This window comes from Mugil cephalus, chromosome 4 (assembly GCF_022458985.1).
Source record: "Mugil cephalus isolate CIBA_MC_2020 chromosome 4, CIBA_Mcephalus_1.1, whole genome shotgun sequence".
Lineage (NCBI taxonomy): Eukaryota > Metazoa > Chordata > Actinopteri > Mugiliformes > Mugilidae > Mugil > Mugil cephalus.
The window spans coordinates 27178468-27191249 of NC_061773.1; the positions used below are offsets into that span (position 1 = coordinate 27178468).

Genomic DNA, 12782 nt, shown 5'->3' on the forward strand with positions numbered 1-12782 from the left:
TTGTTATAGTGGAATTATTTTATCTTCCATGTGTTTAATCGAATAGTTGATCAAACATCTGCAGAAAATGAGCCATACGTAATAATCTGGAATCTATACTAATCTGTACATGTTTGTTTGGGTCATGTAATGCAGGGATAAAGTCTAGACACATGGTTTTATATAGACTATAGAAATATACACCAATCAGCCAAAACATTATGACCGTAGAAGACAGGAGACGTAATTAACAACTTGAGACAATTCAGAGTTCTGCTGAGAAACTTTTGGACCTGGTATTCATTCATGTGGATGTTACTTAGACATGTAGCACCCACCTAGACCAGACCAGACCAGACACCCCCACCCCATAGCAATGACACTCCTTGATCCCCACAGACACAGAAACACTTTAGGAACAACCAACCAAAAAAAAAAACATGAAGAATGGCACCAGGTGTTGACCTGGCCTCCAAATTCACTAGATCCCAAACCGATCATGTATCTGGGATGACTCACAGAGGAGCCTCCCCTCAAGGACCCAAAAGCCCCCTCTAACAGCATTGTTTAAGGAGGCACAAGGGAGACCTAGTATTTTTTATCCTTAAATAATGATTCTATTTTCTGTATTTTAGATCAAATGAAACACAATCACTGTCAAATATTCAAACATATAATCAGTTCTCCTAATCCCCAGCACATCAAACATCGTGCATTGTTAGTAGAGCAGGTCTGTCATTCCGTTGGCATCAGTGCGCCCACAGACTCCCTACAGGTCGCATTAGAGACCAGCAGATGAGCTCCTGGCTGATCCCAGGCCTGCTCTCCGGATGCGAGCGGACGTGCGTCGCATAGTCTGGACGCCATCCACTGACTGACAGACCCGTACTGACGCTCCCACCGCCGCGCACACACCACTGACATGTTTGCCTTTGCGGGCTAACCGGCTGCTAATATTTGCGCGTCGTTCGGCAACACCGCGGATGCGTAATCATTGTTGCGCCATGCAGCCGCGCGACGCTGCCTGCCTTTTTTTCATTCCTCGGAACGAACGGGAGAGCTCTCCTCTCCGCCATGGCTGGAAACTGAGATGTGTTTTCTGAGCCGCTTGTCGTCTGCCGAGCAGCGGCTGCCTTCCGAAATGGTGCGCAAACCCGAGCCGGGCTGTTTCTGTACAGAGAAGAATGGACGAACAGACAGGGCTGCGTTTTCCACCGCACACGTCTGAGATGAAGGATAAGAAGAAAAAAAGAAACATGAAGTGATTTTGGTTTGGGTTTTTTTTTCTGTGGGGATGATTGCTGAACATTAGGATGGAATTTATGTTTGAGTAGGTTTTTTTTCTGCTCTAGAGGCGGAGGATCGCGTTGATTGGGTTTTTTATTCCGCCCTGGCAGGATAATACCGCTCGTCGATGAATTGATGTGGGGACACGCTCTACTTCGGCTGCATAGATGGCAAACACAAGCGAGTTTGGGGAGAGCAGCCCGTCCTTACAGAACTATGCGTCCACGGCCTCTGCGGTCAAGCTGGCCTCGCTGGGTCTGATCATGGGCATCAGCCTCCTGGGCAACGCGTCTCTGTCGCTGCTGCTGCTGAGGGACAGCTCCCTGCACAAGGCTCCCTACTATTTCCTGCTGGACCTGTGCCTGGCAGACGTGGTGCGCTCCGCGGTCTGTTTCCCCTTCGTGATGGCATCGATCAGCGGCGGCTCGTCCTGGCCGTACAGCGCTCTCTGCTGCAAGATCGTCGCCTTCATGTCGGTGCTCTTCTGCTTCCACGTCGCCTTCTTGCTCTTCTGCGTCAGCGTCACCCGGTACATGGCGATCGCCCACCACAGGTTCTACTCCAAGCGGATGAACCTGTGTACGTGCGTGGCGGTGATCTGCATGGTGTGGACGCTCTCCGTGGCCATGGCCTTTCCTCCGGTTTTCGACGTGGGCACCTACAAGTTCATCCGTGAGGAGGAGCAGTGCGTCTTCGAGCACCGCTACGTGAAGGCGAACGACACCCTGGGCTTCATGCTGATGCTGGCGGTGATCGTGGGGACGACCCATGTGGTTTACGTAAAGATGCTGTGCTTCGTCTACGACCACCGCAAGATGAAGCCGGCTCAGCTGGTCCCAGCCATCAGCCAGAACTGGACCTTCCACGGCCCGGGCGCCACCGGGCAGGCCGCCGCCAACTGGATCGCCGGCTTCGGCCGCGGACCGACCCCCCCGACGCTGGTGGGCATCCGGCAAGCTTCTCACCCCGGCAACAGGCGGCTCCTGGTGCTGGACGAATTTAAGATGGAGAAACGCATCGGGAAGATGTTCTACATGATCACGCTGACCTTCCTCGTTCTGTGGGCTCCTTACATAAGCGCCTGCTATCTGAGGATATTTGTGCGGGGGGCTCCGGTCCCGCAGCTCTACCTGACCGCTGCGGTGTGGATGAGCTTCGCCCAGGCAGGGGCGAACCCCATCATCAGCTTCCTGTTCAACAAGGAGCTCCGGATGAGACTCAGAGCCTGCTTCCCCTGCTGCCTGGGCACACAGACCCCCATGGAGCCCTACTGTGTCATCTGAGCTGCACTTGACCCCCAACCCCCCCAAAAATATACTGCCAAAGACCAGTTTTACACCTCTTTCAGAATGTACACAGAGTGCTCCCCATCCTGCTGGTAGACCTGCAGACAGGGATGCTGTTGCTGTTTACATTTCTATTTGTGGCAAAGGGGTTTAGGCTGCCCACTATTTTAACCCGAGGAAACTTTACTATGGTGTAAATTCATATTATATTTTACTTATCACAACCATTTTATTTTAATGTGCTGCTTTAATAAGAATATCTGAGGTTATGACCGAGCCACCTTCTCATTTCCGTCTCTGCATGTACTCTAGGTGACATTCATTCCAAATGTAGGACATGCGATGAACACGTGTCACGCTGCGTCCTACCTTTGGAGACGTTTCTCCCCTCTCCATCCCCTAAAGACTCTGCAACAATCATTTCCACGAATGTCACTTTTTATTTGTATATTTTGAATTCATATTCCCATTTGAGGTAGTTTTCCCACCGCAGGATTATTTTATCATCATTTGGAAACAGGCTATATTTGTAACAAGGGTAATTTCACATCTGTAAATACTGTAAAGCCCCTTCACGCGTTTCATTTTTAGCCAGATATGTTGTATATTTCATAATCACATCAGGTTTGTTTTGATGAACGACGCTTCAAACTCTCACTTTAAAAGTATTTTGCAAATTCTTCTCCTCCTCCTCCTTCTTCTTCTTCTTCTTCTTCTACTCCATTAGACGGGTTGACACATTCTCAGACATTCTTTTTCTACGGACACGGACAGTGGGACTCTGGGAAAATGTGAACAATTTGGTGCTTTGGACAGGATGTTTGCATTGTTTGTATTTCTTAGCAAATAAATAAGAAATGGATTATAAGTTGTTTGAATGCTATCATCTGTTTCTGGATCGGTATTTGGATGTTTAAGCCGCTTTAATGATGTGCAGTTGGGACTTAGTTGGGACTTTTTGAATTCAGCTGCAGGGTTTAAAAGAGAGTAATAACGGTTCAATTTTTGGAGAAAAAGAAAGTTGCACCCTAAACTGAGAAGTTCTTTTTTAAATTTCTTAATTTTTATTTCACTTGTGCATGTCTTGTGTGTTTTCTGCTGGGACTAAACGGGTCTCATACAGGTGCTACAGGCTCAGACTCCTGGAGTCTTGGGACAGTTTAGAGAATCTGATCTCTGCTCAGAGGTTCAGCCCAGATTATCTAATATAATGTGAGGGGTTTTCAGCCTCAACGCAGCCTCCCTGATTAATATCAAACATCGTATTTGGGGGTTTAAAATCTGGATGATTGCTCCAGTGCTTTCACGTAAACCAATGAGAGAAAGGAGTCTGCGAGGACACAGAGGAGCCGACGGTATTTGCCTGTTAGCTACTAACTGTTGACAGATGTTAAAACTGACAAATACAATCTCACCTCGGGGTCCGTCTGAAGAAGCCTGCGTTGGATCCCTCTTTTGTTTAGCAGCTTCATCAGCTTCCCCCCGTGAGATCACATGTGGTTGTGTTACAGAGAGGAATGTGTGTTTCTCCTAAAGTGTGCGTGTCATGCAACCTGACTTCCAAATCTGTCAGGAGTTTGATACGTCTGTAGTCTAGGCCCAGCTCAGGTTTACACATTCATGCAGTAGTGGGATTCACGAGAGATCGTTTTTTAAAAGAGAATGGTCATAAGTGAGCTGTTGTTGGATTTCAGGACTTGACAGAGTCTGTCCTGACTTTTTTGTTCCTCTTGTGTGTTACAATGTGTGGCTCCATCCCCACAGAAAACTGCTAAAAGTGTGGGCTACACAAGAGGATCCATAAAAACGGAAACCTGGCAAAAAGACCAAGGTCTGCCATTAGCAGTGTTGCTGACATTAGCTGCTTCGCCCCCATGTTGCTCCTAGACTCTATTATTACAGGTTTTCAGTGTTTTTCTATGGGAGTTGACCTTGCACGGTTATTGTTTGTCCAGGCTAGCAACGGTAAAAGAAGAAGCCTGGACAAAGGTGAAGGAGCCCTCTGGCTGGTGGTCGGCGGACCAATCAGGAGGCCAGGAAAGGGTCAGTTCTGACCACTCTTTTTAAAGTCCAGCTCTGGTGAGGAGCTGCTAAACGCCTCCTTCTTTTAATCCTTGGTCAAACCCAAGTCACAAAATTAAACTTAGTAGTGTTTAGTGTGAGAGGTGGGTGTCACATTCTGCAGGCCAGAAATATGCATGTGCTCAGTGTAGTTTAGTTCTTATTCAAGTACTTTTAGACTCAGTTTATTCACATTTGACAATTTTACATAAATAAACGAAATCACTACATGTTTAAGTTTAATTCCCAGTATTGTAGAGAGATGAAATCATTATGATGGGAAAGTAAATCGATGGAAAATAAGGTTGAGGGGACCCAGATTCTGGACCTGTTTGGACGTCTTACTGCAGTAATAGCATTTGCAATGTATGTGTGGAGAGCTGAATGTATTAGTCCATATGTGCACACTCACATTTGTGAATATGTAAAAGGAACTGTAAAAGAAAACTGCACAGACAGAGTACAAACACCCTTTTATCACCATTCACCATTTCCACATCAGTCGTGCTCCTCGGTGGACGATCTATTTAAACGGGACATGAGCTCAGGCTCGAGGAAACCTGAGAAACCCCAACAGATTTAAGTGAAATAAAAGTTGCATGTACAAATCTCATCCACGGATGTCAAATCTTGGTCCACGCACGCACAAACTGAGACGCTGCTGCAGGAACGCCTCCCCCACCTCCCCCACCTCTGCTCGTACGGATGTTGTTGAACATCATATCAAAATGGAGAATCTAAAAAGACATGTTTGCTCTTTGATTGTGACAGGCTGACACCAAACCTGACATTCACCACCAATGTCTCCCATCACGGAAAAAAATCTGCTGTCAAACTAATTACAGCCGGTGGTAATACGTTGTGTCAGTGTCATGTCACATTGAGTGCTGGCTCACAGCGAGCAAAAAAAAAAAGGAAAAGAGACATCACTTCATGGTTCCTTCAAAAGCCTGATATTCATTATTCTTAAAAGAGCACGTACACGGATCAGACATAACCCTGATGACGATCATGAGGATCAGCCCACAGATACTCGATCAGTTTGGGGTCTAGTGAATTTGGAGGCCAGGTCAACACCTTCATGTTTAGTTTGAGTTGGTCCTGTGATGGTGGGGGGGGGGGGGGGGGTCTGGTCTGGTTGGTGGTGCTACATGTCTAAGTTACATCCACATGAATGATACCAGGTCAAAAGTTTCCAGCACAACACTAAATGTCCAATGGTTAAATGTTTCATTTCGTCAGTGTCATATGTTGTGGCTGATCGATGTAGCTGGTTGTGTCTAACCTGCTTCTTAATCAAACTAAATCCACTCCTCACTCCTAAAGCCAGTGCATCCATTCATACTTCAGTCATTCTGCATTAGTGGGGAGTTTCTGAGCTCTCTGAGTCTCTGATCTACCGTTCCTCCCCGGACTCCTCAGCGCATCCATAACCATCAGCTTCACAACGCGGCTGCTTGGTCCCGACAGCTGGTTGATCTCTGCTGCCGGCGCGCAGAGGAAGATCCTCACCTGCACACGTGCTCTCGTGCGATGCAAATGCATGTTGGGTATTTTTGGTACATGGTGCTGCCTTCAGGGCACGCACGCATGCTCTGTTGTGATGTTGGAGAAATGTGATTCTTTTCTTTTCTCTGGGATTTTCTTTCTGGCTCGTTGTGTTGACCTTTCTGGGCTTTTTTCTTAAACTACTGAGCTACCCAGATTAACCTCTGTCGTCCTCTCTGGGTTTTACTGAAACACAATTTAAGTGGCTGAAAATTATTATTATTATAAGATGGACTTTATTGATCTTCAAGGGAAATAACTAATAACTTATTTTATTTTATCAACCTCCTGAGACCTGAGCTTTTATTTGCTGTGCATTTTTAGTTTCCCCAACATATTTGGGATCAGTAGGACTTAAGACGTATAAAAAAAAAAAAAAATGTCCTCATATGTGGATTATTTCATTATTTATATTATAATAAAGTCACCAATGTGTGACAAAATCTAAAACAGTTTATTTTAATACCTGAACATGACTGAGCCCAACGTCTCAACATCATCAAACAAGTACTTGCTAATTAGCGAAGTTGTAGCAAAAATTTGTTAAACTTGCAGTTCATATCAAATTAGAAACGTTAATAAGCATAAATTAAAAAAAAAATGTAACCTTAGAATTTGATGACGTTTTGTTCCTCGTACATGTTTTTCCTGTGATCGTCTGGAGAATGAATCCTATGAAATTCACGCTCATCATGTTTTTACCGACTAGTGTATTGACCCTCTGCTACCACTAGATGGCAGATTAAAGTGTCCACTAAGATGAACCTAAACCTTAATGTCCCCATATGAGGACACAGGGTCTCAGGAGATTAAAAAATGTCTACGGCCTGCAGTCTGGTTGAAGGACTGGGACGAATATTCAGACTTTAGGGTGCACTTATCAGTCATATCACGTGTCTGTGATACCCTGAGTCTGTTCACCCACAGTCACCAGACTAAATGAGGGACACATTTGGGATAAATAGAGAGATAACGAACTCTGATTAATACTGTTCTGTCTCAGAAACACACTGGTGAAATCTGGCAATGCAGATGTCTCTGTAGGAACATGTCCGTGAAGATTCTCAGTCGTCCAGGACATGTTATCTCCAAAACAAGAAGCCACCTGGATGAATGATCAAACACATGTAGTCTTTAAATATGTCTTACCTTCCTGAGACCCACTGGTTTGTAATGCATTTTAATTTCTTTAAGATCTTTAGGTATTTGAGATTAGCAGGACCTAAAAAGTATAAAAATAAGCATCATCTTTGATCTGGAGGTAGTTTTTGAAATAAATTATGTGGACACAGGGATTATTTCACTGTATATTTAATTCAACTTAAGTCACCAAAATATAAACCTGTCATATAAAGCAGAATTGGAAACGATGAAATCTCGACGTCTTAAAACGTGTTCTTGTGAATTTGTTCAATTTTCATGTCAAATCAAACTAGAAAACTTAATAAGAATAAATAAACAAGTGTATTGTGCCTTCACTACCAGTATGTGTCAGACATAAGTGTCTCTTTATGAGGACAACACGTCTAAATGAAGAAGAATAAGATGCAACAAACCTAAAACCTAATGTCCACATATGAGGACAAGTCACTTCTTCTTATTTTTTTTTTTAACTTCATTCTTGACTCACATCCTACCTGCAGTCTCAGGTACAGTAGCACTTTACTGCTTTAACTGCTCTGATCATTTATCATTGTCAGTGAAACTTCTCTTTATTCCCACTTTTAAAAACCATCTCAGTTTCATTCAGGCCACGTGGCTCGTTTAAAAAACCCAAATGATCAGGCTCCATCATTCTCTCAGTTACATCAGGAACGTAGTTGTTCAGCTTATTACAGAAATGCAGAAAAACCCCAGTGCATTTAAGAAGCTGAAAATATGCATTCAGTTTCCTTTTTAATAAAACATCAGCTGGTGAACTTCTTCTTGTTCCAGCTCCTACTGGGTCACAGAATCATTTTTTCTCGCAGGTTATCGGTGACGTAACGCTCTTTTATGTAGCCTAACTCTCAGACTTCATTACAGGTGCCTCCACTGAGACCCTTTACTGAAGTATGAGATGGAAGTGAGTCACTGCTCCACACACACGCCGGAAAAATCTAATTTTAGGCTCGAGCTTTGAAGAAACGCTTACAGTCATAGGCTGAGCGTGATTAATCCCATAGCAGTCTCTCTGTTTCCAGACTGGCTACAGATGTGAATGTGAGAAAAGGCCCGTCACCGCACAGGTTTACCTGTTTATTTATTTGGTACTAACTCTGGTTAGAAAAGTAATTTAAATTTGGAAAAACTGTGACTTGATGTCATTTCATTGCCAGTGACATGTGTTTCTCCTCATGTTTCCCTTTGAGAGCAGCTGAAAGCTCAACAAAAACTCCACCGATGATGCGTAAAACCCAGAGCAACACAGAGCAACGTGTCATAAGTGGAAATCATCCTTATCGCCTGTAAAGGTAAATGAATTGAAAATGATCAAATGTAAAGTCAAATAGAGAACAGTGTATTTTATTAGCTGTAAAAACCAAGAGGACAAAGATCAGCAATTGGAGTTTACTTTAAATATACAGTTTAATTTAACCAGGTGCATTCATAAATAAAATCTCTTTATTCCAAATAGAATTAAAATAAAACCCTGATTTTTATTCATTTATTTGTTTGGTTTGGAGAAAACAGAGCGCAGGCAGCAGATATAGTGTTGGACCTCAGAGGTAGTAGTCTGGATACTTGTACGACGAGAGACATTTGGATTTGCCCTCCACTATGGTGATACAAGACAGGTTGGGAAGACAGGGGCAGGTATGGTGGAGTCTTTTCCCGAGGTAAGGAACCTGGATGCACAGAGATAAAGACGCAACATTTATTCAAATTGGTGACATTTATAAAAAAAAAAAAAAAAAAGCCCACTTCATAATGTTGCTGAGTTTCTTATGTGAATTTGGAAGGTTGAAAATAGAAACTGCTGCTTGTAGCTTTGAATAAACTGAAGTGTTTTACAGAAAGATTGATGTAAAGATGACCTTTGAACTCCAAAATAATAAAAAAAAAAAAACACAACCTTATTGTATCAAATTAGATGTTCATATGACATTTCTTTTAGAATAAGGACGTGACGTGTTGATTTATGGGCAGTTTAGGGTCCTGCATCACTACACAGACCTCAACGCTGTAGCCTGACATGCAGAAATGTGGGAAAGAGCCCTGATTGGTCCGTTTGGTATCAGCATGTTTCCGCTTCAGTGTTTCCGGTTGCTTCTAAACCTACGCAACTTCTGAATTGATTGTTTTGGATCAATAAATATAAAACTGAGGAGGTTTGAAGGTACAAATGTTTGTTCCACTTGAAAGTTTCAGTCGCTATTGTTCAAAGTGAAGCAGGAAGTAGAAACAAAAGTGAAGCCAACTGGCAAAAAAGACACAGCACCGACTAGTGTTTGGGGGGAGTTGTTACAGAGCGAGACAGACTGTGTGGATCGATACTGAAATCGATACCTCCGATACCAGGTCTTTATGCTCTAAAGTCGATTCTCAAATCAAATTATCGACACTTTTCGATACTTCAGTCATTGGAGGTAATGTAGGAACACAGTGGAAAGTAACTAAACTACAGAGTTGTGGCTCAGGTTAAACCACAACACAGAATACGAGGCCACTACCTCAATATACTCCAGAGTTTAAAATAAATAAACGAATTACTCTGATGTCTTGTATCTTTAAGAAGCTATGATTTGAAATACACTATCGATATCGGATTCGATATCGCCGATACCAGCCTGAATTTTACTCAGTATCGGATCGGAAAGGAAATCGTAGGTTTTGAACATCGCTAGCATCGGCGTAGGCTACGTACGTAGGTTACGTACGTAGGTTACGTCTTTTTACTGCTGTACCTTATAGGAGCCTTTAAGTTCAAAACCACGTCTTCACAGGGTCACAGCGACTTTGACCTTTGACCCCCAAAAATCTAATCCGTACTTGAGTCAAAGTGAACTTTTGTGCCAAATTTAATCAAAGCATTCCAAAAGATACTGTATATCTCATGCATGACCGGACCGACGAATGGCCGACGCCTGCATGGAGACATAAAAATAAAACACGTGAGTGTACTTTGTGTTTGTAAAACCCCGTTATCACCCAGTTATCACCGACGAGGCCGCGCTCGACACCAGAGAGGTCAGGCTGCTGTGGGAGCTCTCCTCACCCTGTGGCTCAGAGGATGACAGTCGTCTCCTTCCTGTCCCATGGGCGTACACATGCGAAGGCTGCGGATCCACAAACTCACTGCACAGCACATCCCTCCTCCACACTGGGTGTCCTTCTCACAGGCCTGAACACACACACACACACACACACACACACACATAATGTCCAGACAGCCACAATGAAAACACTTTCCAGCTATTAATGCACATCAACTGTAGTTTTTATTTAACGTTTTTAATTTAAAATCAAGAGCAGAGTGTGTATGTTCTCCCTGTGGCAGCGTGGGCGTTTTCCAGCCTCCTCCCACGCTCCACAGACACGCTGGTTAGGTAAACTGTGGATTTTAGATTAACCGTATGTGTGCATGTAAGTGTTTTTTTGTTTTTTTTTCCAATGCGACAGACTGTACCCCGCCTCTTGTCTAATGATAGCTGGGACAGGCTGCAGCTCCCCCGCGACCCTCTAAGGATGAAACAGATAATGAATGAATGAATGAATAAGAGGTGGATGAAAACCCAATCTGGTCCTCCGCCTAATAAAAGCAAAGGTGATTTGCTAATGATGTATGTAATTACATAATGAACACACGATCAAACACAATCAAGTGATAATTTGTGCCTTAACAGGAGAAGGAAAGATAATCAGCTCTGTCAGAAAGGTGAGAAGCGTGTTAGCGGGAGGTAAGAGGTGCGACGCACGCTGCAGTGAAGCAGGAGTGTGATTACACTACGAACACAACGCTGCAGGACCGCTGGAGATTTATTGTCGTTGAGTGTCGAGAAGCTGAGTGACAGCTCTCACTTCTGATGAGATGACGGGAGCCAAATGAAGAGGAAACGGGAGGGATTTCATGTGACAGACGCCGACAAAAATCACTTTCTCTTTTATGGCTGCGTGCTCCTCTCTCACAGTTCACATCAGACAGGATGGTGACAGACATGGCTGCCTTATTAGCATTAATCATTTATGCATGATTTATGATTTGGACCAAAAAATCATTCAAAAAAAAGTTTGCATTTCAATAGTTTTTATAAATTGTTGTGTATTTTTTTTATACATATAATTAATAAACACTCTCATGCTTTTAATTAATTCTATTTAAAATTACACACTGTATGTGAGTATTTTCTAAAATGAGATTATTTTTTCACATTTTTTGAATTATTTTTTTGATATTTTTAATTCTTATTTTTCCCTTTGCTGAACTGATAAAACACCATAAAATTTGTGACGTCTGCAAATATTTGTAAAAAAAAAAATAAAAAACATGCACATTTAAGAAATAAAGAAAGAAGAAAAAATATAAAACTATTTTAAACAAAATGTTTGTCCTTTACTGTGATATATATCCTTTCTCATTTTTAAAATACATTTTTTTCTTTATAGTCCTATTATTTTGTAACTAAGGCAAATATAAAGTAGTGCAGAATGCAGCAAAAATACAAGAATAAAAATCTCATGCATTCGTGAATATTCCTATCATTTACCATTTGGAGCATGCACCTACCCCTGTGATGACGGCAGAAGATCCGTGGGACACCAGCAGCAGGAAGAAGAGAATTAGGAGGAAGGACCTCATGATGAAGAGCTGTCTCTGGGGTCTCGTGCCCTCCAGGGTGAAAAGTGAGGATGCAGAGGCTGACGGGCTTCGCTGCATGTGCATCCGTGACGGACCTGCAGAGACAAGTGGCCTCCAAACTCATGTGTTGAGGGCTGGCCGAGGTTTATAAACCCAGCCCGCCATTCAGAAACTCAGTGACTCACACACACCAGCGTTGCCTTGTAGGAGCTACAAAAAAAAAAGAAAGAAGAAAAGAAAAGAGACCAAGGTAAACTTTTACATGACAGTGTCCCTGCCTTTTTTTGGATTCCTTTCCTCCCATATTTATTTGCATTTTCATGCATTTTGCTCTCAGATATGCTAAACCTGACTGGTGACCAACATAAACTCATTCAGTGCAGTCTTGTGTCGCAATCCGCGCACACACCATCACCACCTTCACCACCTTTTCACGCTCCAAGGTCACAGTTTTAAAACAACCTTTCAAACAGAGTCGTAACGGTAGTTCACGGTGAAAGGAGCCGTTAATTCATGGACATGGATTTCTGTTGCGCTCAGTGCTGCCCTGATAATAAAGACCCTGCTGAACAGGCTGCTCATTATTTCACCGGGTTTCTAATCAGTCACAACAACTGTCATTTAGTGTGAGGAGGAGACGCATCACGGCCTCGAAGTCATTCCAGATAAATTGGAAAGGCTGAATATTCTGTTGATTCAGAAACAGTCTAACTTGATGTGTGTATTAGTAATCTAAGCCTTCTCTCTGATTAAATGTCACATGGTTAATTCTCATTCAGAAGCACTGACTGTATATCTGTAGACAAACCCATTGTGATGTCACCCACTGGGTTCTTGAACTT

The 12782-nt window shown here is 43.1% G+C and overlaps 2 protein-coding genes across 2 annotated transcripts; one reads left to right on the forward strand and one right to left on the reverse strand.

The window, feature by feature from the left end:
* The first annotated feature begins 505 nt into the window (after window positions 1-505).
* Window positions 506-3420, forward strand: gpr27 (G protein-coupled receptor 27). Its single transcript, XM_047581758.1, has one exon. It carries the CDS (start codon window positions 1434-1436, stop codon window positions 2547-2549), a length of 1116 nt encoding a protein of 371 aa, XP_047437714.1. The 5' UTR covers window positions 506-1433; the 3' UTR covers window positions 2550-3420.
* Window positions 3421-8807: 5387 nt separating this feature from the next.
* On the reverse strand, window positions 8808-12046 carry prok2 (prokineticin 2). The gene is made up of 3 exons (XM_047583674.1): window positions 11869-12046; window positions 10360-10485; window positions 8808-8989 (listed from the first exon to the last, which is right to left on the reverse strand). Exons 1-3 carry the CDS (start codon window positions 12022-12024, stop codon window positions 8864-8866), a joined length of 408 nt encoding a protein of 135 aa, XP_047439630.1. The 5' UTR covers window positions 12025-12046; the 3' UTR covers window positions 8808-8863.
* Between the last annotated feature and the right edge of the window lie 736 nt (window positions 12047-12782).